The 22,917-nt window shown below is 33.3% G+C and overlaps 1 protein-coding gene across 1 annotated transcript; it reads left to right on the top strand.

Annotated features, from left to right (window-relative positions):
• Window positions 1-8,998, top strand: LOC121239192 (factor of DNA methylation 4-like). The gene is made up of 8 exons (XM_041136352.1): window positions 1-309; window positions 3,184-4,079; window positions 4,191-4,372; window positions 5,365-5,433; window positions 5,566-5,853; window positions 7,524-7,736; window positions 8,238-8,479; window positions 8,871-8,998. Exons 2-7 carry the CDS (start codon window positions 3,191-3,193, stop codon window positions 8,466-8,468), a joined length of 1,872 nt encoding a protein of 623 aa, XP_040992286.1. The 5' UTR covers window positions 1-309; window positions 3,184-3,190; the 3' UTR covers window positions 8,469-8,479; window positions 8,871-8,998.
• The last annotated feature ends 13,919 nt before the right edge of the window (window positions 8,999-22,917 follow it).

The following is a 22,917-nucleotide window of genomic DNA, read 5'->3' as shown; positions in this document are numbered from 1 at the left end:
CCTACTGGCCTAAAGGACAGACTCGTTATGGCATAGTGGGAGAGTGATTGGTTGCGTGCCCCGACGAGTTCTATTCCGTTCTCGGCCAACGTACTGCTATAAAACCTAGCTCCGTCACTCTCGTTTGCTCTACCTCTCTAGCTAAGGATTCGTTTGCTGTTAGCCGACGAGCGATTCCGTTTCCTAGGCGTCTTTTCATCTTATCGGCTGGTTTGCCTGCATTTAGTTGATATATCGGAGTTTTGCTTCGGAAATCATTCAGGAAAGCGGTTAGGGATCCTCAATCTGTTCTCGAACGAACGATATAAGGTATGATCGATGAACCGTCCATCCTGTTTTACATGCAAACTGGTACCTGTTTATTCGTGCTTTGTTTGGTTTGAGAGAAAATGTAGGAAATGATAAAAGGAAATGAAACTGGGAAAGTGTTTTCGGTTTTAACACCCTGTTTGGAAAAATGAAGTGGGAAAATATCTTCTCTGGCGTGGTTCTATTGGAGGTAGCTGTTTCTGTAGCCGTGAGGGTTCTTATTTTTCCTTTCAGTTTTCCGAGGAAGCAAACAGAGGGTTTGAATACTGGCGCTTTGTTTGGTTGCTTACATATATGCAGAAGAAGAATGCAAGAAGATAAACGTTCTGAATCGTTATTGATTGGATTCTTTTTTTTGTAGAATTGCTGAAATGAGTTTGATGTGACTATCATTAAATTCTTCCTCCGCAACCGTACAAACTACAAGGGCTTGGTATGTTACAGTTTGTTGGTCGTTTGGTTGCTGAGAAAAAAAACAAAAATGTTGAACGTTACGAATTTTGTTGTATATAGATGAGTCCATGCCTGGAATTGACGGGTGCTGTAAACCTGGTTTGGAGGTTGAGATGAAATGAGAAATTTGTGAATAGTAGTAAAATAATTTGTAAATAGTAGTGAAATGATTTGTGAATAGTAGAGAAATATTTTGAGTTAAGATATTTTGTTGAGTTTTGAGAAATGAGAGAAAAGTTCAGTGAAAATATTATAAAGTTAAAATATTGTTATAATATAATTTTTGTTTTGAGATTTAGAAAAAATTAATTATTTTTTGTATTTTATTTCAAAGTTTGAAAAAATTATAATGATTAAGGTAATGATTACATGAAAAAATTGAAAAATTGAAATTGAAAATTATTTGTGATTGGATGATATTTGATAAGGAAATGAAATAACATGAGATGAGTTGAGAATGATATCCAAACAAGGAATATTCGATATAAGGAACCTATAAAAAAAATATTCGATATAAGAAACTCAAAGTGTGCATACTTGTGTGTGGGCGCACTCGCACAACATGAAATAAGAAGGGACAAGTCTTAAGAGGAGGTTTAGATAATGAGTTGAGATGAAAGTTAGAAATTGAATAAAATATAGTTAGGATATTATGTTTTAATATTATTTTTATTTTGGGATTTGAAAAAGTTGAATTGTTTAGGAATTTGAAAATGTCGTAATGATTAGATGAGACGAGATGAAATGAAATGAGTTGAAATGATTTTGGTATCCAAACCTCCCAAGAGTCTCGTTTGGATGTTGAGATGAGATGAGAAATTTGTGAATAATAATAAAATAATTTGTGAATAATATTGAAATAGTTTGAGTTAAGATGCTTTATCGAGTTTTGGGAAAAGTGAGATAAAAAGTTGAATAAAAATATAACAAAGTTAAACTTTTGTTAGAATATATTTTTTAATATAACTTTTGTTTTAAGATTTGAAAAAATTGAATTGCTTTTTGTATTTTGTTTGAAAGTTTAGGAAAATTATTATGATTAGGTGATGATTAGATGAAAAAGTTAAGATTTGAAATTGAAAAGTATTTGTGTTTGAGTGGTGTTTGGATGTTGATATAAGATGAGGTGATGTGAGATGAGTTGAGACCAACTCAACATCCAAAGAGGCTTTAATCATTGAAGGCCGCGTTTGGATGTTGAACTGAGTTGAGTTGAGATGATAAAATATTGTTAGAATATTAGTTTTTAATATTATTATTATTTTGGGATTTGAAAAAGTTGAATTCTTTATTATATTTTGTATTGAGATTTAAAAAAGTTGTAATGATAAGTTGAGATGAGTTGAGATCAATTAAGGTTCCAAACAAAGTCTAGATCCAAAAGTCGGTCATACTATATACATTATAAACTACGAATTCTCAACCAGAATAATTCTATTATACCCTTTTTTTTCACAAGTTTCATTGTCTAAAAGCATCTTCTTTACTTGCCTTACAAAGTGGAAGGGTCAACACATATCACTTGCGAATGAAACCTCATTCAGTCTGTATTTGCAAGCAAAAGCAGAGTATGTGTAAGCCCTTGCGAAAACGAAAATGTAGGAAGTTGGTATTCATTTGAAATTTCCTGTGAACTCTTTGGAGGGTCAGTTTCACTAGCATACAAGCTGTAGGAAATTCTTAAATCTCATCCTCTAGCGAGGTACTGATACTAAAAAACATTGAATTCCACTAAATTGAACCTGTTGCAGCTATATAGCATGGTGTGATGGTTTTCTCTACACTTTGAAACCTAAGAAGATAAAGCATTAGACCTTTATATTTCTCTGTATCGGAAATGGAACATTGGAATCGTTGCTTAGAACATTCATCTTTTGAATCTGATTTTCCTGATAAATGAGTATATGCTCTGTCCTGATGGAAAAAGAAATATTCTAGTCTCTGAAAAGGAAGAAAGAGATATAATAACGAGTATTTTATATATTCCATCTGTTCACTTGTGGAAACATATACCTCTGGAGAAGGTACACCTCTTTGTATAATTTATGTTTATGATTTATTGTTGTCTTAAAGGAAAAACATTGTGAAACGTCATAATCTCAACTACTGTAAGTGATGGTTCTCTACTTTCAGTTACATTCTATTATGGGCAAGGTGTTCTCTTGTATACATTCAGTGTATTTGGTTACTCCTTTTGATATATATATATATATAAATATAATATTTTTACTTAATCAAAAAAAAAGTTTTCCAGTTACATTCTCTGTTTTTGTAAGTGATGATTCTCCCTTCCTAGGGCAACATTTGGAGAATCATCACTTGCAGAAACAGAGAACTTAACTGGAAAACTGGTCTTTTTCCATGTGACTCTCAAAATAAATGAGAGCAGAATTTTAATCTTTGATTTTTGTGGTGTTTCAGTTTGGAGATGACCTACAGGTCAGAAAAAGATATTAGTGAGACTGAGTTAGAGTACTACGAGTATAAATATTATAATGAGTTGAAGAAAGGCAGGCCTAAGGTTAAGTTTTCTGATTTAGTATATAGATGCCCATACTGCCCTGGGAAGAGTAAGCAAGATTACCTCTTTAAGGAGCTTCTCCAACATGCTTCTGCTGTTATTACCTCGCGGAGAAGGAGTATCAAAGAGAAAGCGAGGCACTTGGCTTTAAAGAGGTACATGAGAAAGTATCTTGATGTGAAGGTTCATTCAGAACTTGCCACTAAAACTGAATGTTCCAAGCCTCACGGTGATCAGGGATTTGTGTATCCTTGGAAGGGCATCATCGCAAATATTAAAACTGAATGGAAAGATGGAAAACATGTTGGTGAAAGTGGAACAAGACTCAGGGAGGAGTTGTCAAGGAAGGGGTTTAATCCTGTGAGGGTCCATCCCTTATGGAATCGTTGGGGACATTCAGGTTTTGCGATTGCAGAGTTTAAAAGTGATTGGACTGGTTTCAACAATGCCATGTCGATGGAGAAGAGTTTTGAAGTTGATCATTGTGGGAAGAGGGACTACTACACAGCTACAAATCTAGGAGATAAGTTGTTTGGATGGATGGCCCACAAGGATGACTATGACTCGAACGGCCCTATTGGTGTGTATCTTAGAAAGAGTGCAGATGTGAAAACCATTTCCGGAAAAGAAGCAGAAGATCAAAGAAAAGCTTCAACGCTTGTCTCGAACTTAACAAATACCCTGGAGGTCCAGAGTTTGCACCTTAAACAGATTGAGAATGAATATCAGGAAACCAGTGCGTCTCTAAACAAGTTGATAGGGCAAAAGGAGGACAAGCTCAAGGCTTACAATGAAGGTATGCTTAAAACTTTGTGACTTCTACTTTAGTGAATTCACTTTGATTTATATCTTTTTTCACTACCATGCTTTGCAATAGTTTATCTTACGTTTTGATAAATGTTGTCAGAAATGAAAAAGATGCAACAGAATACGCGCGATCATCTCGAGAAGATTTTCTTAGAGCATGAGAAGGTTACACTGCATTTGGAGGCTCAGAAAAAACGGCTTGAGCAGCATGAGAAGCAATTGCAGCAGCGTGAGGCTCAGAATGAAACTGATAGGAGAAAACTTCATGATGAGAAAAAAATGGTAATTTAGTTTTATCCAGATTAAGATCGACATTATATTTGTAGATTGGTGATTTTTTTTTTCATGAGGAGTTACATTGATATGAAAAAACAAGTTGAAATAGATCAGGCCCTGTTTTGGTGTTTTTGAAACTTGTCATTAGCATCCTCAACCAGGCTATTTGTCATCTATTAAAATTCATTCAGATAGCTTTGTGCATTTCTTGCAGTGAAAAGCAGATAATAGAATTTTTGAAGTAGAAATTAACAATTATGTTTCCTTCTTTCCTTTTATTTGTGTAATTTTTAATTACACTTGTATCAAAGATTGTTTGCCTCGATGGTGTTGGGTTGATCCAGTGTTGGTAAAAGTGCAAAACCCCAAGGACAAAGCAAAGTGAATTTACAAATATTTGCTTAAGGCGCATTTTTAGGTGATCTTAAAGCGCAGAAAAGCACCATTTTGTATTTTTTTAATGAAGAAAATAGAAAATATCTATTCAAGACCCAGAAAATAAATATTCTAGAGTGTTGATATTGAAAATCATTTGCCGTATGGTGCCACATGTTTTCATGTGTTATGCTTTGACTTATAAAAAAAAAAATATATGTGTCATGCTTTGAACTCGATATAATAGTCCGAAATGGCTTTCTAGATGGATTGATATTTTTCTTGCTTATGTTGGCATAAAAGTCAATCAATACCTACAATTCTCAAGCTTTTTTGATCATGGCCCATCGGTAGTTTTGTTTCGACCATGTACGCTTTAATTGGATTATTGCTATTAAATATCATAAAGGTGTATATAAAGTACAGCACAAAAGAATTATATAAAATGTTATGTTAAAACTTTATGTAATTAGTTATTACTTGTGATGCAGTATAATACTTTAATTGAGTTAATAGAGGTGGTTTAACGTTTGTCCTTGGCTCTTTTTTTGGGCTAGTTTCTATCCTGCTTTGAGAATTTGAGAAACTCTTACTGAATGGGTAAGATCACCTCTTTTTTTCAGAATGAGAGGGCTGCTGTAGAGCAAAAGAAGGCAGATGAGAATTTCTTGAAGTTGGCAGAGGAACATAAGGTGTGTTTTGCATTCTGTGCCTTGAAATGGATCTCTGAAAAAATATATATAATAATATTATAATTTTTGTATATTGATACTTTAATTTCTAGACTTCTCATGCTTTTTTTTTTGTTTGATTGATGATGGCAGAAAGAAAAGGAGAAACTTCATAGAAAAACAATTGAACTGGAAAAGAAACTTGATGCTAAGCAGGCATTAGAGTTGGAGGTTGAGCGCATGAGAGGTGCGTTACAGGTCATGAAACACATGGGTGACGATGGGGATTTTGAGATGAAGAAAAAGATGGATCAAATTATAGAAGATTTGAATGAGAAGGAAGAAGAATTGGATCACATGGAACAACTGAACCAAACTCTTATCATCAAGGAGCGTAAAACTAATGATGAAGTGCAGGAGGCTCGTAAAGAGCTAATCGCTGTATGTATCCCTTTTTTCAACTCATGTGAAGTGCTTGGGGATGCATTATAATTTGAGGATTAAAACGCAGTACTGATTTTAGATAGACTATGGTTATGTTTAGTTGAGATGTGAGGCAACAACTGTGGATTTAGTACAACCAAAATGGCCAAATCACGAATAAGTAGTAGAAGAAAGAATGAATGAGAAACTTAGTTGAAATTGTAGAAAAAAGTTCAAATATTTGAATGACATTGCATCACATGTAAAAGCATGATGGAGATGTTTTTTAAATCATGTTCATGATTCAGGGTAATTTTGTTGAGCTTTTGATCCAATTTTTAGCTTCGGACAGTGTACCGTTGAAAGCTTTCCAGCTGTAAAAATTTCCCAGAACAAGATAACAAGAATCGAAAGGTCTTCGGAGAATTGCAGTAACCCCAACAGATTCATTTTTTTGGTGCAGTCCTATTCTTAGCAAAAATTGCTCACAAATCACGTTCTTCCTCAGCCGTCTTCCCTCATTTGATGCCAACATGAATTCCCCTGCTATAAATTGTTCATAATTTTTTCTGCAAGTATAAGTTGTTCACTACACAGTCAATATCGACAGCTTGGGCTCCTTGAGTCTGTCAATTATTTTGGTTTTCTTTTTCTGGTTTATTAGTTTTCTTAGTAATTGCAACTAAGAAAGTTAATAAACCAGAAAAAGGAATGGTCATTTTGAAGATCGAGAAAGGACATTGGATTAACGTAAATGCCTCTTTTTCAACACTTTGTTCCTTTGGATAGCCATTGATTTCAATGGACTAAACTGTAAAGATTTCCTTGTATTCTACTTCTTAACTAGCTATTGTCTCTTGTATACACCCCGTGTACTTGGGCTATGCCTATTCTTATTGTCAATAAATTTTTTGTTTACCTACAAAAGAGAAAAATAACCTTCTTAGTGATTGCATTACACCTGCATTGCAAAGCAGTTACTCCTTAGTTCAATTTGCCGAATAGGGCTGGCAATGAGCTTCATTTTTTTTCCCCTAAAGATGATGAACAAGTAATCTACCTAGTAAAATAATTTCACCTTTACATGCTCTGTTTATTTTTTACATTATAAACACTTGCTTGCCTTACAAGCCAATTATCAATGGGACATAAATTTGGACCTACATTTGGATTTTTCCAGACATGATTTTGTTATCTCCATGTTTTATTAAATGCATCAATCGTTGAATTTAAGACTTGTTATCGAGAATTTAAGTCACGTTTTTGTTTACTCTCATTGTCATATTCTGTAAATGGAAGAATTAATCCACTTGTAGGTCTATCAATGTCTTCTATCTTACAACTATATTTTCTAATGGAAGAATTGGTCTCCTGAGACGTTTGAGACAGCATGGATAAACATCTAAACTGTGTCAGTGGACCATTATCGGTGTTTTGTTTTGAACTCAAGGGTACTGGTTCACTAGGCATCAATTGGAGATGAGTTGACATCTTATAGCTTCTTGTTTTGCTCTATGTACATAAAATATTCGAGGAGAAAATGTGATGTGCTGGTCATATTGTTCTTGAACTTTGTAGTATCAACGATTTTTATTGTTTGCTTAGTTTTTTTATTGTCCATATCTGTTTATATCCTAATATGGAAATGCTTGTCCTTTGGTGGAAAGTCTGATTTCGTTGCTTTGCAGGGATTGAGAGAAGTGACAGCCCGTGCTAATATTGGTGTCAAGAGAATGGGCGAGCTTGACATCAAGCCATTTACCACAGCAGCCAAGAGGAAATTTCCCAAGGAAGAAGCAGCTGAGAAAGCTATGGTGCTGTGTTCACAATGGGAGGACTATCTTAGAGATCCTAGCTGGCATCCCTTTAAGATCATCCTAGATGAAGGAGGGAAGAGTAAGGTATGCCTATATGTGATAATGGAACAATTCATGTGAACATTTTTTTTAAGCATACAACCTGCCCACCTCAATCTCTGCTTATGCTGATATAAAGGAAGGCCCATATTTTTGGTGCGGCTGGTAGAAGATTTTCTCCTTGTCGTAACTTCATTAAGATTGTCTTAGGCTCTCTTGGCTCGTAAATTTTCTACCATTTTCCTCTTTTGATATAGTTTCTGTTAGTGTTTTTTTTTTTTTTTTTTAATGACGGGGAACCACCCCATGGCAGAGCCCTTAGGACTCACCCATGGAACCTAAACCCTTGGGGAGACTAGCACAGCAACCCACCGCCATGTCCTCCCACTTAAATTGCAGTTTGATCCCAGGGAAAATCAAACCTGTGACATGGGCTCATGCACACAAGTTCACCCCTTTCCACTTTCTATTTTGACTAAAACTACATCATCCTAATATTTTTCCATTTAATTCGTATACTGGTTTGAGTTGGATGTTGCTGTACAGGAAGTAATGAATGAAGAAGATGAAAAGTTGAAGAATTTGAAGAATGAGTTTGGTGATGAAGTTTACGTGGCAGTGACTACAGCCTTGAAGGAGGTGAATGAATATAATGCAAGTGGTAGGTACATTGTACCGGAGCTGTGGAATTTCAAAGAAGGAAAGAAAGCAACATTAAAGGAAGGAGTACTCCACATCCTGAAGAAGTGGAGATTGCTTAAACAGAGGTCGCGCTGAAGATATGCATTGTAAGTGCTACGATGGAGAGTGTTTAACATGACATATACAGGTTACAGTTCTAATGCTTTTTACTTGTTGGATTCTGTCTAGTTGTGGTTAGAAATCGGACAACCCCGGATAATAAGGGAGGAAACATTTGGTTGTTTAGCTGCCTCGATCAATGACAGCCAGTTTTCATGTCAACAATTGGTATTAATTCGTCATTATGCAAGTAATCTGTGCCAGTACATAGATGCTGGTTGGCATCAAGTCATCCAGACTGATGTTCTAATTGAAGCTTCATCACACCTAATGTCCAACTTTATACTTGGCATATCTGACTTATACAGCACATAATTCAATTGTTGTCATTAATTTCGACATTTCACACTATTTCTATTCTAATATATACATTTTCAGGATCTGTGGCTGCATCATCCTTTACTGAAGCATAGTGGATGTGGTGCTCGTAGAGATTTCAGTTATATTTTGGCTGGCTAGTAGTCCGTCTCATGCATACCTGCATATAAAGAAACTTTCAGAATTTTCTTTTGCTTGATGTGCCTGTATTTTGATAAAAGACAAAACTGGATGGAGTACCAATGGAAGATGTTTGTGTTCTCTAGTTTGGACTAGGCATTGCAATGTTACAGGTTATATGGACACATGCGCTCGCTTTCTAATTACATAATCACTTGCTAATGCATGAGGCAGGCCGGGAGAGGTGTAAGCATCGTGAGATCAGTTATCTTCGATCTCAGAAACTATTTTCGGGCGTGTTTTCTATCTGATGTGAGGGATGATTTAGAGGTTCCTGGGCCTTCTGTACACATATTTTGAGTGTGATGTTTCCATTAAGCATATAGTTCATAACTCCTGTCATTTTGTACATACTGGGCTCTTGACCCGAGTTATGGGCTAGCTGTATGGGCTTTTCTAGACCACGCACCACTTACCCAACAAACAAATGATTTTAGGACGAATCATCATATTATCTCAGATACGGAAATTCATCTCAACCGCGAACAGGGACATTCACACAGAGATACGTTAATATACGAACTCTCTGGAGTGATTATAATGTGACAAACACAGGAGATATGTAAAATATCATCGTAGCATTTAAATGAAATGCACGTTTCATTAACTTGTTCGAAATCTCCCCCCTCCCATTTCCAAATCCTGCTTGAAAAAAAAAATGCTAAACACAACCAGTTGGAGGAACCGCTGGATAAACACTGCCCTTGTGGCATAGAAGAAACGGTGCCATTTAGAAAAACTTCCTTCCCCACCCCCCACAAACCCCCGGCGCCCGATCCCCCTTTCCCCAAGCACAACATTTCGAAATCACCTTTCCCCCATCTCCCCCTTTCCGTTCGATTATGCAATTTTCCCATTTTTCGTGTTCGGAGCGAAACGTTCCTCCCTTAGATTTGTGGTCGTAGCTGAAGAAGACATCTGCCTCCTTTTGAATCATTTTTCTTTGGCAGCTTTTCGGTTACTTGAGAAAGGGGTAGTGGCGATAATTGATCCACAGTCCTCTACTATAGCTCATATGATTTCTGAGATTGCTAGTGATCTCCAAGTGCCTCTTGTTTCATTGCCATATTTGTGGATGATGACTATTGGAGAAATGAGATATCTGCTTTAGATGATGAACTTCACAAGAGTGCATTGAAGATTGCCCAGAAGTTGCCTTTGGCTATCCAGACACCAACAGTTTGCGGAAAGGAATAGGAATAATATAATCTGTCTTGGTGATGATGGGCATTTGATTGTTTTTCTTTTGTAGAGTATAAATTGGAATATGAAATAACTCCTTATTTTTATAGATTCTTTTTTAGAAATAAAATAATTATGATGTGAATTTTAAGGGCCATTTTCATCCGTTGGTTCTCATTTAGTGTAAAAAATCCAAGAATCAAATCAGATATCAGTATGTTTTGTGGAATGCAAGATTCTGGAATGCAAAGTCCACCACAGGAGATGAGCAAAAAAAAAAAAACATTATATTTTAAAATAGTAACAAATATTTTATTGGCATAGCCCTTTAATCTGTGGTCGTCTTCTTGGCCATGACTGGGCTTGCCCGCATTGTTTGTCGCTTGGGAGGAGCTTCTCGGACATTGCGTAACCAGATCCGAGGTCATCGATATTGAACTTGTTGTTAAAGGTGTGGGCATTGCAGTTGTAGGTGAACTAGTTGTTGGCAGCCAGGAGCTTCTAGAGGCATTGGTGCGCTATGGAATTGAAATTTCCACTTAAGCCTCTGGAGTGTTTAGAGCTTCCAGAGGTAGTGGGCATAGTGAGTGGAGAAGAAACAAAATGCATCAAATCCCAAAGTTTCAACCGATTGCTTATCTTTTTCTTTTTAATTTTATGCTGACATCAGCCGGTTACACGCCGGTTGTACCTAGCAAGATTCTATCTGAATTGAACCGATTTTACAAGTACAAAATGTGCCGCTTCATTTTGTGGGTGGCATGCCAAGTAGATGGGGGTGCGCAAGGGTGTACGAACTTGTCTTCCTATATATATATTTTATATCAAACTATTAAGATAATGTAGAGTTATTTATTAAATTTCTTATATTCAAATTTTTCTAATATCTCTCATTTATAAGCTAAAAAAAATAAGGTCTTGTTTGGTTACATAGATGAGATGAGATAAAAATTGAAACTTAAATATAATATTGTTAGAATATATTTTTTTAATATTATTTTTATTTTAAAATTTGAAAAAATTAAATTTTTTATAATATTTTGTATGAAAATTTGAAAAAGTTATAATGATTAGATGAGATGAGATGGTTTCATTTGTGTAACCAAACTAGGCCTAACCCTAATCTAAAACTTTGTTTTGCCATGAACGTTCCAAAATAAAATAAATATTAAGGATAGGCAAAAGAAATTGTTTTAGCAAAGTAAGTGGGCACACTTTGTTGGGTTTGTGGGGCTTAGTTTGTGCTTATAGTGGTCCGATTTGATAACCCAACCTAACAATGACTCGTCATGATTTTTTGGTAGAGATTCAATGAGACATGGCCATGGAGTGCAGGTCCAAAGCCAAAGCAAACATAGTCAAGTCTCATGAGGGTTTGGGGGGGAAGGCCCCAGGAGAAATATTTTTTATCCTATTTTATTCGAGAAATGTCAAGAGAAAGTTCACTCGACGTTTGTGTGACAGACTACTCGAGCGAACATCAAACATAGAGTTCGTTTGATACCTCGCTTGAACGAATAACGCGATAATTGTAAAATTAGGATTTCCATCGTACAACTATATGTGTGTGTGTGCACGCGCGCACATTTGTTATGAACTGTATGACAGTTATGGAATGGTGTATTTTCACCCCAAAATATATTTTATCATTCCTCGAGATAATTAAATCATCTATAGCTCTGTAAACGTAGGTACGTTATTGAATCACATAAATTTGTGTGTTACGTGATTGATTTCTTGTTTTACTTTATTTTATACTAACTTATATAAAACTTTTAAGTTGCAAAGAAAAAACTGTATCAATATTAATAACTGGATTCCGGAAATAGGTTATAAAGCATAGCAATTGAAGGAAAACTAGCATGATAATAAGAAACAGTTCAAATAAATTGTAATGAAATAGGAAACGTGGCTCTTGTGCGGTCATAGCTAGCTTTACCAGAAAACGAAATAATAAAAAAAGCGTTCCACATGTTTGCATTCTTATTTTTACAGCCTTTGTGCCTATAGAAATGGATGAGTCACCGTATCTTTACCTTCTTCAACCGATGAACATCTATGACGGGAAGTTGTTTGCTACCTTCAATGGATGTGCGCTAGATTATGAGCAAGTTTCAATAGATGTTAAGAGTAGAATTTGCTGATTATCAAAAGGGAGGATATGACAGATAGACTATCAAAAGGTAGATCAAGAAGGGAGCTCATGACAGATTTTTTTCATTGGAGTTGATCTAGGATCTTTCAAAGGGAGATGAAGATTTATGTTCATAATTTCTGACTGCAGGTTTTCTTAGGTGAAGTTGTAAAGCCTTTGTAACACCCAGGTCAAGCAGCAAGCCCAAGCTAATTATAGTTTTTATATATATATTTTTTCTCTTTTGAAGCAGGTTACGAGTTCAAAATTTATTTCCGTGGTATATGAATTTTTATTGGATTTGATAATTCCCTTTAAGTTATTTAAGAGACCAAGATCTTTTTATTTGAAAATTGGCCCGAAAGATTTAAGAGACGTGTTGGTCTATTTTAACAGTTGAGTCGAGGCCTACTATTATTATTATTTATTTAAATGATCGACCCATGAAAACATGGGTAAGCGGAAAAGATTATATGAACTGCATTAACCGACCCAACGCAATTATTAAGACTCGGACCCGGTTGCTTTAAACTGAGTGACCCGACATCCTATTTCTTTAGAAACTCGCCACAACGCATGACTCCACGCTCATGCACCCATGCACGTTTCTTCCCTTTCCTCCTTTAGGGTTTTCCAATCACCAATATATATATGCACATGTATTTCTCTTCTGCATATAAGAAACTAACCAAGGCTTGTTGCTGCCGCCAGCCACTGCACAAGCCGTACCTTGTTACACCTCCACAAGCCACTGGCCACAAGTTGTCGTTAACCCAAAGCTCTTTGTCGTTGCACCTGGACAGACCGAGTGAAAAGGAAGCAAACCCACAGCTTAGTCCCACGTTCAACGTTGCACTGCAGCCCTTCCACGTACGTTGCCAACCACCATCGCACAACAACCCCACAAGACAATCCCCCCTACACTACCTCAGCCGCAACAACAAATCGCAGCATACCCAGTTGCCGTGAAACCAACCTCCACACCGTGAGCCATCCTCCCACTCAAAACTACCGTGTGATAGCCCCACTTCCTAGCCTACTCGAAACCGACAGCCACTTGCATAGAGAACGGAAGTCATCTCTGTTTTTGCTCATCAAAACAGAGCACCTACTTCTCCACCACGAGCCATTACAAACCACCATCATCGAGAGCCAAACACATTGAAACCCCCACAGAAACCATCGCCAAAAGCTTTATGTCACCCTAGATCGTCGCACGCCTCCTCGTTGTCTCACGGTGAGTTTCCTCTCTCCCTCACGCCTTGCTCTCTCTCAGCTCTCTTCGTTCTCTCTCTCTCTCTCTCTCTCTCTCTCTCTCTCATAGTGTCGTGCTGCCGCGTGACCACCTACGACCTCCACTTAGCTCACTGCCCCGTCGCGTCTCTCTTTCCCTCTCAGTGAGTATGAACTCTTCTCTATTTCACGACTTGGTTTGGGTGTCTTATGAGTTCATGCCTTTTAATTTCAGCCTTCCCAAAGAACCCATATATAATTATGATCAATTCCTAAAATACCCTTGTAAGTGGGCTGGTAATACGTTCGTCTTTTTTTTTTTTTTTTTTTTTTTTGTAATTTACTTTGTAAAGGCTTTGTTTTAAGTATAAGTATTATTATAGAAGATAGTTAGAGATTTAAATTATATTTTTATAGTTGGATTTCAGTAGTAAGTAGTAAGTGTTTAATTTTATTTTAAACACTTTAAATCTGATTAAGTCTATTTTATTATATGAAATTTTGTTGTTTCCTGTAATAGATTTTGTTATAATTATGTTAAGTAAATATTAAGCTAGAGGTGTATTTTCACGTGGGCTTAGTTTTAATTGAGTAAATATGTTAGCCATATAATTATTTTACTGAAAATTATTTAGAGTTTAAAGTATTAGACGGAGAAATTAAGTGGATATCGATGAATTTGAGAAGTGATGGTATTTTAAGGTTACGAAAATTTTAGATTGTTAGGAAAAATAGGTTATTTTAGTATTTTAGAATTAAATATCAAAATATGTGTATAGCTAGAGATTTAAATAAGTTATGTGTTTATTTTATAGGTGACGATTGATTTTCATCCAGCACTATCATGGAAAAATTCAAAAAATTTAAGAAGTTCAGGTAAGCGAAATTCTTATATTGGACTTTGCAATAAAAGAAAATGGACCGATGTTGATTTTATGAAAAATGTGCATTATATGTTTAGAAGAGAAATGTGAAAATAACCTCGGTCATGTGTTCTACATTACTCATGAAAGTTGTATAAGAAGAAAGTATTTTCTGTCATGACTGATGTAGACATGAGCTTATTTTTGATATTTTATTTTCTGCACAAAGAGCGAATATGAAATCTGAAAATTTTTACATTGATTTAGCGATGATATTTTGAATTTTTTTCTGATATTGTTAAGATGAGATGAGTTTTTTAGTACTCTGTTTTGATATGATGTGGCATCTAAAAGACTTTTGGCATGACTTTTTGATTCTGTATCTGATTCTATTTTAGTTTCGATTTTGTTTCTTTTATGTTCAGTTAAGGCCCCCACAGGTAATAATAATGGTATACGACCATACTACGGGTAATAATAGTAATATATGGCTCTGCCACAGGTAATATTAGTGGAATACGGCCCTGCCACAAGTAATAATAGTGGTATACAGCTTTTTCATGAGTAATAATAGTAGTATACGATCTGCCAGTGCTGTCATAAGTGATAGTAGTAGTCTCTGTTTGAGTGCATACCATTTGGTAACATAGTGATTTATGTTCTGTTTGGCTATCCGCAGATACACAATCCTACCATTGGAGTTAAACATGACATCTGTTATGATATGATGCTCTGATAAGATGATGATGATGCTCAATTATGCTATGCCAGACAATACTTTTGAATAAGAATATTTCTGAACTTGCACTCTGATATTTTTAATAACATGTTATAATTCTACATTCTGAAGCTAAAAATATTTTGTTCTGTATTATGAACTTTGTAAATGCTCATGTTTACATACTAGTATATGTTATCTGCTTATTGAGTTGTTGATAACTTATTTTTTATCTCCACAATATTTTCTGATAATTTTGAAAGTTCATCCAGAAATCAAGAGTAGCGACCAGGAGAAAATTAGATGATCGTAGAGGAATAAGTGCTATAGGGTATGAGTAATTATTAGAGAGTCGTAGTCAATAGATATATTATTTTATGTTAATTTGAGTATCTGAGACGTAGATATTTTGAATTTTTATGGAGATTTTAGTTTGTTATATTGATGTCTTTGTTTGGTGTCCTTGTGAAGGAACACCCATTTGATTTTGAATGAGTGAATTTATATTTTATAGAAACTTTGGAGTATTTATAATTGTATTATGAGAAATGATTTTAGGTAACAGAAGTTAACTCTCTGGATTTTTGGGAATGGGACGTTACAACCTTTACAAGTCTCGTTTGGTTACTAAGTCATCTCAACTTATCTCATCTCATCATTATAATTTTCTAAACTTTCACACAAAATATAATAAACAGTTCAACTTTTTTAAATCTTTGAACATAAATAATATTAAAATATTATATTATAACAATATTTTATTTTACTTTTAACTTTTATATTATCTCATCTCATCTCATTTCATTTGTATAACCAAACGAGGTCTGAAGGCTTTTCTTGGAAGGCATAAAACATGTTTTCTCGTTCATGAAAAGTGTGATTCATAGCTTGTCAAAGAAGACATTACAATTAGAGGAGAGCAATGCTAGATTGAAGATGGACCAAATGAGACTTAGGCCATGTTTTGTTAAACATATGAGATGAGAAATTTGTAAATAGTAGTAAAATAATTTGTAAATAATAATGAAATAGTTTGAGTTAAGATGTTTTATGGAGTTTTGGGAGAGAATAGAGAAAAAATTGAATAAAAATATTATAAAGTTAAAATATTATTATAATATAATTTTTTAATATATATATTTTTATATTTGAAAAAGTTGAATTGTTTTTTTGTTTTGTTTGGAAGTTTGAGAAAGTTGTAATGATTAGATAAAAAAGTTAATGAGAAAGTTGTAATGATTAGATAAAAAAGTTAAAATTTGAAATTAAAAAGTGTTTATATTTAAATAGTATTTAAATGTTGAGATGAGATGGAATAAGATGAGATGTGTTTATACTTTGATCTACTATCCTATGCTATTAAAATCGTATTAAAATTATATGATATGCTATGCTATTATTGACCCGTTGACCAATGTGATTTGGTACATCTGCCCAATGCTGTGTTGTGCAAATCAATTAGATGGCGCGCGGGTGTTTGGACGTCCTATTTTAATCACTCCATTTTGTATAAACAATTATTTGTTGTATGTTTTTCATTACTAACCATGTATATGGGAGTAGCCCCGGTAGAGCCTCTAATATCTCACGCTTTAACAAATCATGAGAATGACACTTATAATAAAATTCATACCAATCCGTGGATAGTTCAAGTGGCCAGGGCGAACTTGTGTCCATTAGTCTCATGTCACACGTTTGATTTTTATGGAATCAAACTACGATTTAAGTATGAGGTTATGATGATGGGTTGTTATGCTAGTCTCTTTAGAAATTTAGGTTTTATAGTTAAATCCTAAAACTTTTACCATTAGGTGAGTATATATATATATATATTATATATATATATATATATCAACCCAAGTGTGAATAGTAGTCTCTCAAAAGTCTTGAATAGTTGCTCTAAATATCAAGCTTGTCTCCTACAGCCTCTTTAATTATCTGTTTGTCTCCTGAGATTTCTTCTATAAAAAGATATCATTTGTAAACGAAATAGTGTGTAAGAAATACATAAAAGATGCCATTTGTAGAGATAGAGATAATCTTGTTAGAATTTGTATATTTTGTACAAACACTTTAAAATCTATTATTTTCGCTATAATGGATATAGGTAAATTGCCGAACCACTTACATATTTTGGATGGTTTTGGTACAACATAAATATATATATATATATATATATATATTTATATTAAGACTCATTTGAAGCAATAGCCATTTATGCAGGTTTATAACATGCAATTACTTTTTACTGCATAGATCTTTTGAAAAAGAGGAGGGACGTATGTAAAAAGAATTTACTTTTTATGGTAAGCTTGTTTTATTACTTTTTTTATTTTTTTTACTGGTTAAGGAAGTGATTATAGTAAAGTTGTATATTTTTTTAATTTTCTCTTAATAATTAAGGATGTTAAAAAAATATTTAAAAAAAATTATAAAAAAAATAAAAATTTTAAATATACTATAAAACAGTAAAAGAGTAATAGAAGGATAGTAAGACTATCATTATCGTTTAAATATTTATGGAAAGCATGAAAAAATATCTGTACTTTTTAAACTCTTTTTATATATACAATGGTCTCCCAATATGTGGTGTGACATAATAGACTTGCAAAGTATCATTAGTACTCATATCAAAATGAGTTATTCATTCAAATAATCAAATTTAATGATAATTACGTAACTTAAGTGACCCTCAATTACTACGTCATGGCCAGTAATGTCCATAAATGTTTCGTAAATGCACATACAGATAAATTTTAAGATGTAAAGGCCATATTTGGTTTGCCATTAAATTTCAACTTCATTAATACGAACATACTTCATTCTTAAAAATATTATTTATTTTAAATTTTCAACCAATCATTTTCCTAACTTTCAGTAAAATGTTAAAAAAATACATACATATATATATATATATATATATAGGTTTAAACCAAAACGGTTTAATAAAACATAAATTATCATAAAATTTATATTCAAATAATATTTTAACTCTTTTGATTCATTTTTAAAATTTTCAATATAATATAAAACATACTTTTTTTTTGGAAAAATGATTAATTTCCAACTCTTGTACAACTGAGATATATATAGTTTCGTAAGATTGAGATTTATTTATAATGATACGAAGAGTCAATTGATTGATTGTAAAATGAGTTGTAAAAAACTTGTAGATGTATCATTATCTTATATTTTTAAGATTTAATTTAATAGAAAATATATTTCCATTATTGATTTAGATATGTTTAATGAGGAAAAATTTTAAAAGTATTTAAAAAACCTAGTTTTTTTTTTTTAATTTATAATAAAGTTAATTATAGTTATATATATATATTTAGAGTACTAATGTTAGGTACAATTTTTAAATGTATTTTTATGTATTTTTTTAAAAAGAAAAATGCTACTTAAACAGATGATTATGACTGACAATCTTGACTGATTGTATTTTTATTTTTTATTTTATTTTTATATTTTTACTTAATAATTAAGGAAGTGATTATTAGTATTTTTATTTTTTATTTTTTTTAATATTTGAAGATGAATAAAAAATGATTGAAAATAAAACAAAAAATAATAATAAAAAATTTATTTACACTTAGTCCACTATCTCAGTCCGAGTAGCACTGTCGCTTTTAAAAAATATAAAATTTATCGTTAAAAACAAATGTTTTCACATGCAGAACATGTTTATCTAATTTTTGAAACTGAACTGAGTGAGTTAGAAAAATATTTTTTTTTTTAAAAAAAAAAATAGTTTGTGCATATCTTTATAAGAAATTGAACTCCATATTAAAAATATGTTAAAAAAATTATTCTTTTTAATACTTTCTACTATTTTATAAAAAATTTATCAATTTAAAATTTATAAGCAGCTAACTTTTTTTCATAAAACCTGTTATTAATCGAAATTAAGGTTGAGTTTGGATGTTAAATTGAATTGAATTGACGTGATAAGATATTGTTAGAATATTATTTTTTAATATTATTATTATTTTAAAATTTAAAAAAATTAAATTATTTATTATATGTTGTATTGAGATTTAAAAAAATTATAATTATGAGTTGAAAAGAATCAACCTAACAAACGTCTACACGACAGCTTACTGGCCGAATGGACGGGCTCGTTATGGAACAGTGGGAGCGTGATTGGTTGCGTGCTCGACGATTTCTATTCCGTTCTCGGCCATCGTACTACCATAGAACCTACCTCTGTCACTCTCGTTTGCTATACCTCTCTAGCTAAGGACTCCTTTGCTGTTCGCTGACGAGCGATTCTGTTTCCTATGCGTCGTTTCATCTTATCAGCTGGTTTGCCTTCATTTAGTCGATATATCGGAGTTTTGCTTCGGAAATCATTCAGGAAAGCGGTCAGGGATCCGCAATCTGTTCTCGAACGAACAATATAAGGTATGATCGATGAACCGTCCATCCTGTTTTACATGCAAACTGGTACCTGTATATTCGTGCTTTGTTTGGGTTGAGAGAAAATGTAGGAAATGATAAAAGGAAATGAATGGGCAAGTGTTTTTGGTTTTAACACCGTGTCGAAAAATGAAGCGTGGTTCTGTAGCCGTGAGGGTTCTTACTTTTTTCCTTTACGTTCTGAATCGTAACTGATTGGATTCTTTTTGGTGGAGAATTGCTGAAGTGAGTTGGATGCGACAACCGTACAATGGCTTGGTTGGTTATAGTTTTTTGGTCGTTTGGTTGCTGAGAAAAAGTATGAGAGTAAAAAGAAACAAAACATAAATTTTGAACGTTACGAATTTTGTTGCATATGGATGAGGCCGTGCCGGGAATTGACTGGTGCTTATAAGTGTCGTTTGGAGGTTGTAATGGGATGAAAAATTTTTAAATAATAGTAAAATTATTTGTGAATAGTAATAAAATAGTTTGAATTAATATATTTTTTTGAATTTTTGAAAAATGAAAAAGAAAAGTTGAATAAAAATATTATAAAATTAAAATGTAATCTTTAATATAATTTTTATTTTGATATTTAAAAAAATTAATTATTTTTTGTCTTGTTTAGAAATTTATGAAAATTGTAATGATTAGATGAAAAAAGTAAAAAATATTTATATTTGAGTGATATTTGGAAATGAAATAAAATAATATGAGTTGGGAATGGTATCCATAATATTCAATATAAAAAACTCAGTGTGCATACATGTGTGCGAGCATGCACCTTTATAAAATAAGAAAGGACAATTCTTAGCTTTATTTGGATGTTGAGATTATATGAGAATTTTTAAATAATAATAAAATGATTTGTGATTTGTATTGAAATGATTTGAATTAAGAGGTTTTATGGATCTTTAAGAAAGAAGAGAGAAAAAATTAAATAAAAATATAATAGAATTAAAATATTGTTAGAATATAAGTTTTTAATGTAATTTTTGTTTTAGAATTTAAAAAAGTTGAATTATTTTTTGTGTTTTGTTTAAAAGTTTGGAAAAATTGTAATAATTAGATGATACTTAGATGAAAAAGTTAAGATTTAAAATTGAAAAATATTTATATTTAAGTAGTGTTTGGATGTTGATATTAGATGAGATAGACGAGATGAGGCTTTTTCTTTAGTACTTTGAGTTTATGGGCTAAAACTTTTGTACTTGTTGATAATTTTCAGAATTTGTTTTAGATCTCCTTTTAGTATTAGAAAGAACTAGGTATTTCTTTTGTATAGGTCCTGTGTACTTAGATTTATACTGTTATTCTTATTCTTGAGAATAAAATCTCTTATTACTTATAAATAAAGAATAAATAAAAGTGAGATGAGATGAGACTAACTCAACATCGCCTTAATCATTTAATCCAAAAGTTGGTCATAACTTTCTATATACATTATTATAAGCTGCAAATTCTCAACCAGAATAATTCTATTATACCCTTTTTTTCACAAGTTTCATCGTCTAAAAGCATCTTCTTTACTTGCCTTACAAAGTGGAAGGGTCAACACATATCACTTGCGAATGAAAATTCATTCAGTCTATATTTGCAAGCAAAAGCAGAGGAAGTGTAAGCCCTTGCGAACAAGAAAATGTAGGAAGTTGGTAATCATTTGAAATTCCTTTGAACTCTTTGGAGGGTCAATTTCACTAGCATACAGGCTGTAGGAAATTCTTAAACCTCACCCTCTAGCGTGGTACTGATACTGAATGTGGCTGGCAAAGACATTGAATTCCACTAAATTGAACCTGATGCAGCTATTTAGCATGGTTTGATGGTTTTCTCTACACTTTGAAACCAAAGAAGATAAAGCATTAGACCTTTATATTTCTCTGTATTTGGAATGGAACAATGGAATCGTTGCTTAGAACATTCATCTTGTGAATCTGATTTTCCTGATAAATGAGTATATGCTCTTTCCTGATGGAAAAAGAAATACTTTTTTTTTTTTTTTTTTATAATTAATAAGAGATTTATTATCAAGAATAGAGATAGCCAAGTATACAGGAGGTATACAAGAGAAAATACCTACATACACTAACTAAAAATGACCGAAAAACTAAAGTAAATCTAGAAATTCTTCCCCGTTCATTACAATAGCCTTACCCCACAAACATAAAGTTTAAAGAAAAATTCCTAACTTCTCCAATCGACTGTTCTCTATCTTCAAAACTCCTCCCATTTCTCTCCAGCCATAAACACCGCATCAAACACAAAAGAAGCATTTTCTAAATGGCAAAAATACATTGTATCCGCTCTACACCTCTGCAACAAACAAGTAGATCCACCACCTGCTTAGGAATCACCGAAGCTATACCTATTCTACCAAAAATCTCATTCCTCAAACTCTTAGCCACCTCGCAATGAAGAAACAGGTGGTTTACTGATTCACCATCTTTGTTGCACGTGGAACACCAATCTACAACGTTAAGTCCACGCTTACTTAAATTTTCCTTGGTCAGAATTTTATCTAGAGACACCAGCCAACAGAAGAAAGCCACCTTACTAGGCACCTTAACTTTCCAAATGCTTTTCCAAGGGTAGTCACAAACACCTCGGCAGGTTAACGCCTTGTAATAGGAACGAACCGAAAATCTGAAATTTCCTTCATGAATCCACAGCAAGCTATCCTCCCTTCCTTGAACAATCTTCCACTCATATAATCTATAAAAAAAATCAGAGATTACATTCACTTCCCAGTGATGCACATTTCTCACAAAATCAACATTCCATTGAGGACTATTATTCAAAAAAGAAAAGCAATCAGCCATTGCTGCATCTTGGTGCCTTGCGATCCTGAAAAGTGAAGGGAAGACATTTTTGAGTGCTGAATCGCCACACCAAATGGCATGCCAAAAATGTATCCTTGATCCATCCCCCACCTTAAAATTCACATGATTAACAAACTCCCCCCAACCCATTCGAATGGACTTCCACAATTTCACATTCGAATGGAAAAATAAATACTCTAGTCTCTGAAAAGGTATCTGGAAAGAAAGAGATATAATACTGAGTATTTTATATATTCCATCTGTTGACTTGTGGAAACATATAACTCTGGAGAAGGTACACCTCTTTGTGTAATTTTTGTTTATGATTTATTATTGTCTTAAAGGAAAACAGTGTGAAACGTCATAATATCAACTCCTGCAAGTGATGATTCTCCAGTTTTCCAGTTAAGTTCTCTGTTTCTGTAAGTGATGATTCTCCTAGGGAAAAATTTGGAGAATCATCGCTTACAGAAACAGAGAACTTAATTGGAAAACTGGTCTTTTTTCATGTTACTCTCAAAATAAATGAAAGCAGAACTTTAATCTTTGATTTTTGTGGTGTTTCAGTTTGGAG

Source organism: Juglans microcarpa x Juglans regia, chromosome 7D (assembly GCF_004785595.1).
Source record: "Juglans microcarpa x Juglans regia isolate MS1-56 chromosome 7D, Jm3101_v1.0, whole genome shotgun sequence".
NCBI classification, from domain to species: Eukaryota; Viridiplantae; Streptophyta; class Magnoliopsida; order Fagales; family Juglandaceae; genus Juglans; species Juglans microcarpa x Juglans regia.
This window is presented reverse-complemented; position numbering and strand designations above follow the sequence as displayed.

What these genes read in the sequence shown, in the direction of transcription:
- LOC121239192 (XM_041136352.1), top strand. Translation starts at nt 3,191, where the DNA reads ATGACCTACAGGTCAGAAAAAGATATTAGTGAGACTGAGTTAGAGTAC. An exon ending in AGTTGGCAGAGGAACATAAG is followed by an intron (nt 5,434 to 5,565) that starts GTGTGTTTTGCA and finishes TGATGATGGCAG; the next exon opens with AAAGAAAAGGAGAAACTTCA. An exon ending in CTCGTAAAGAGCTAATCGCT is followed by an intron (nt 5,854 to 7,523) that starts GTATGTATCCCT and finishes GTTGCTTTGCAG; the next exon opens with GGATTGAGAGAAGTGACAGC.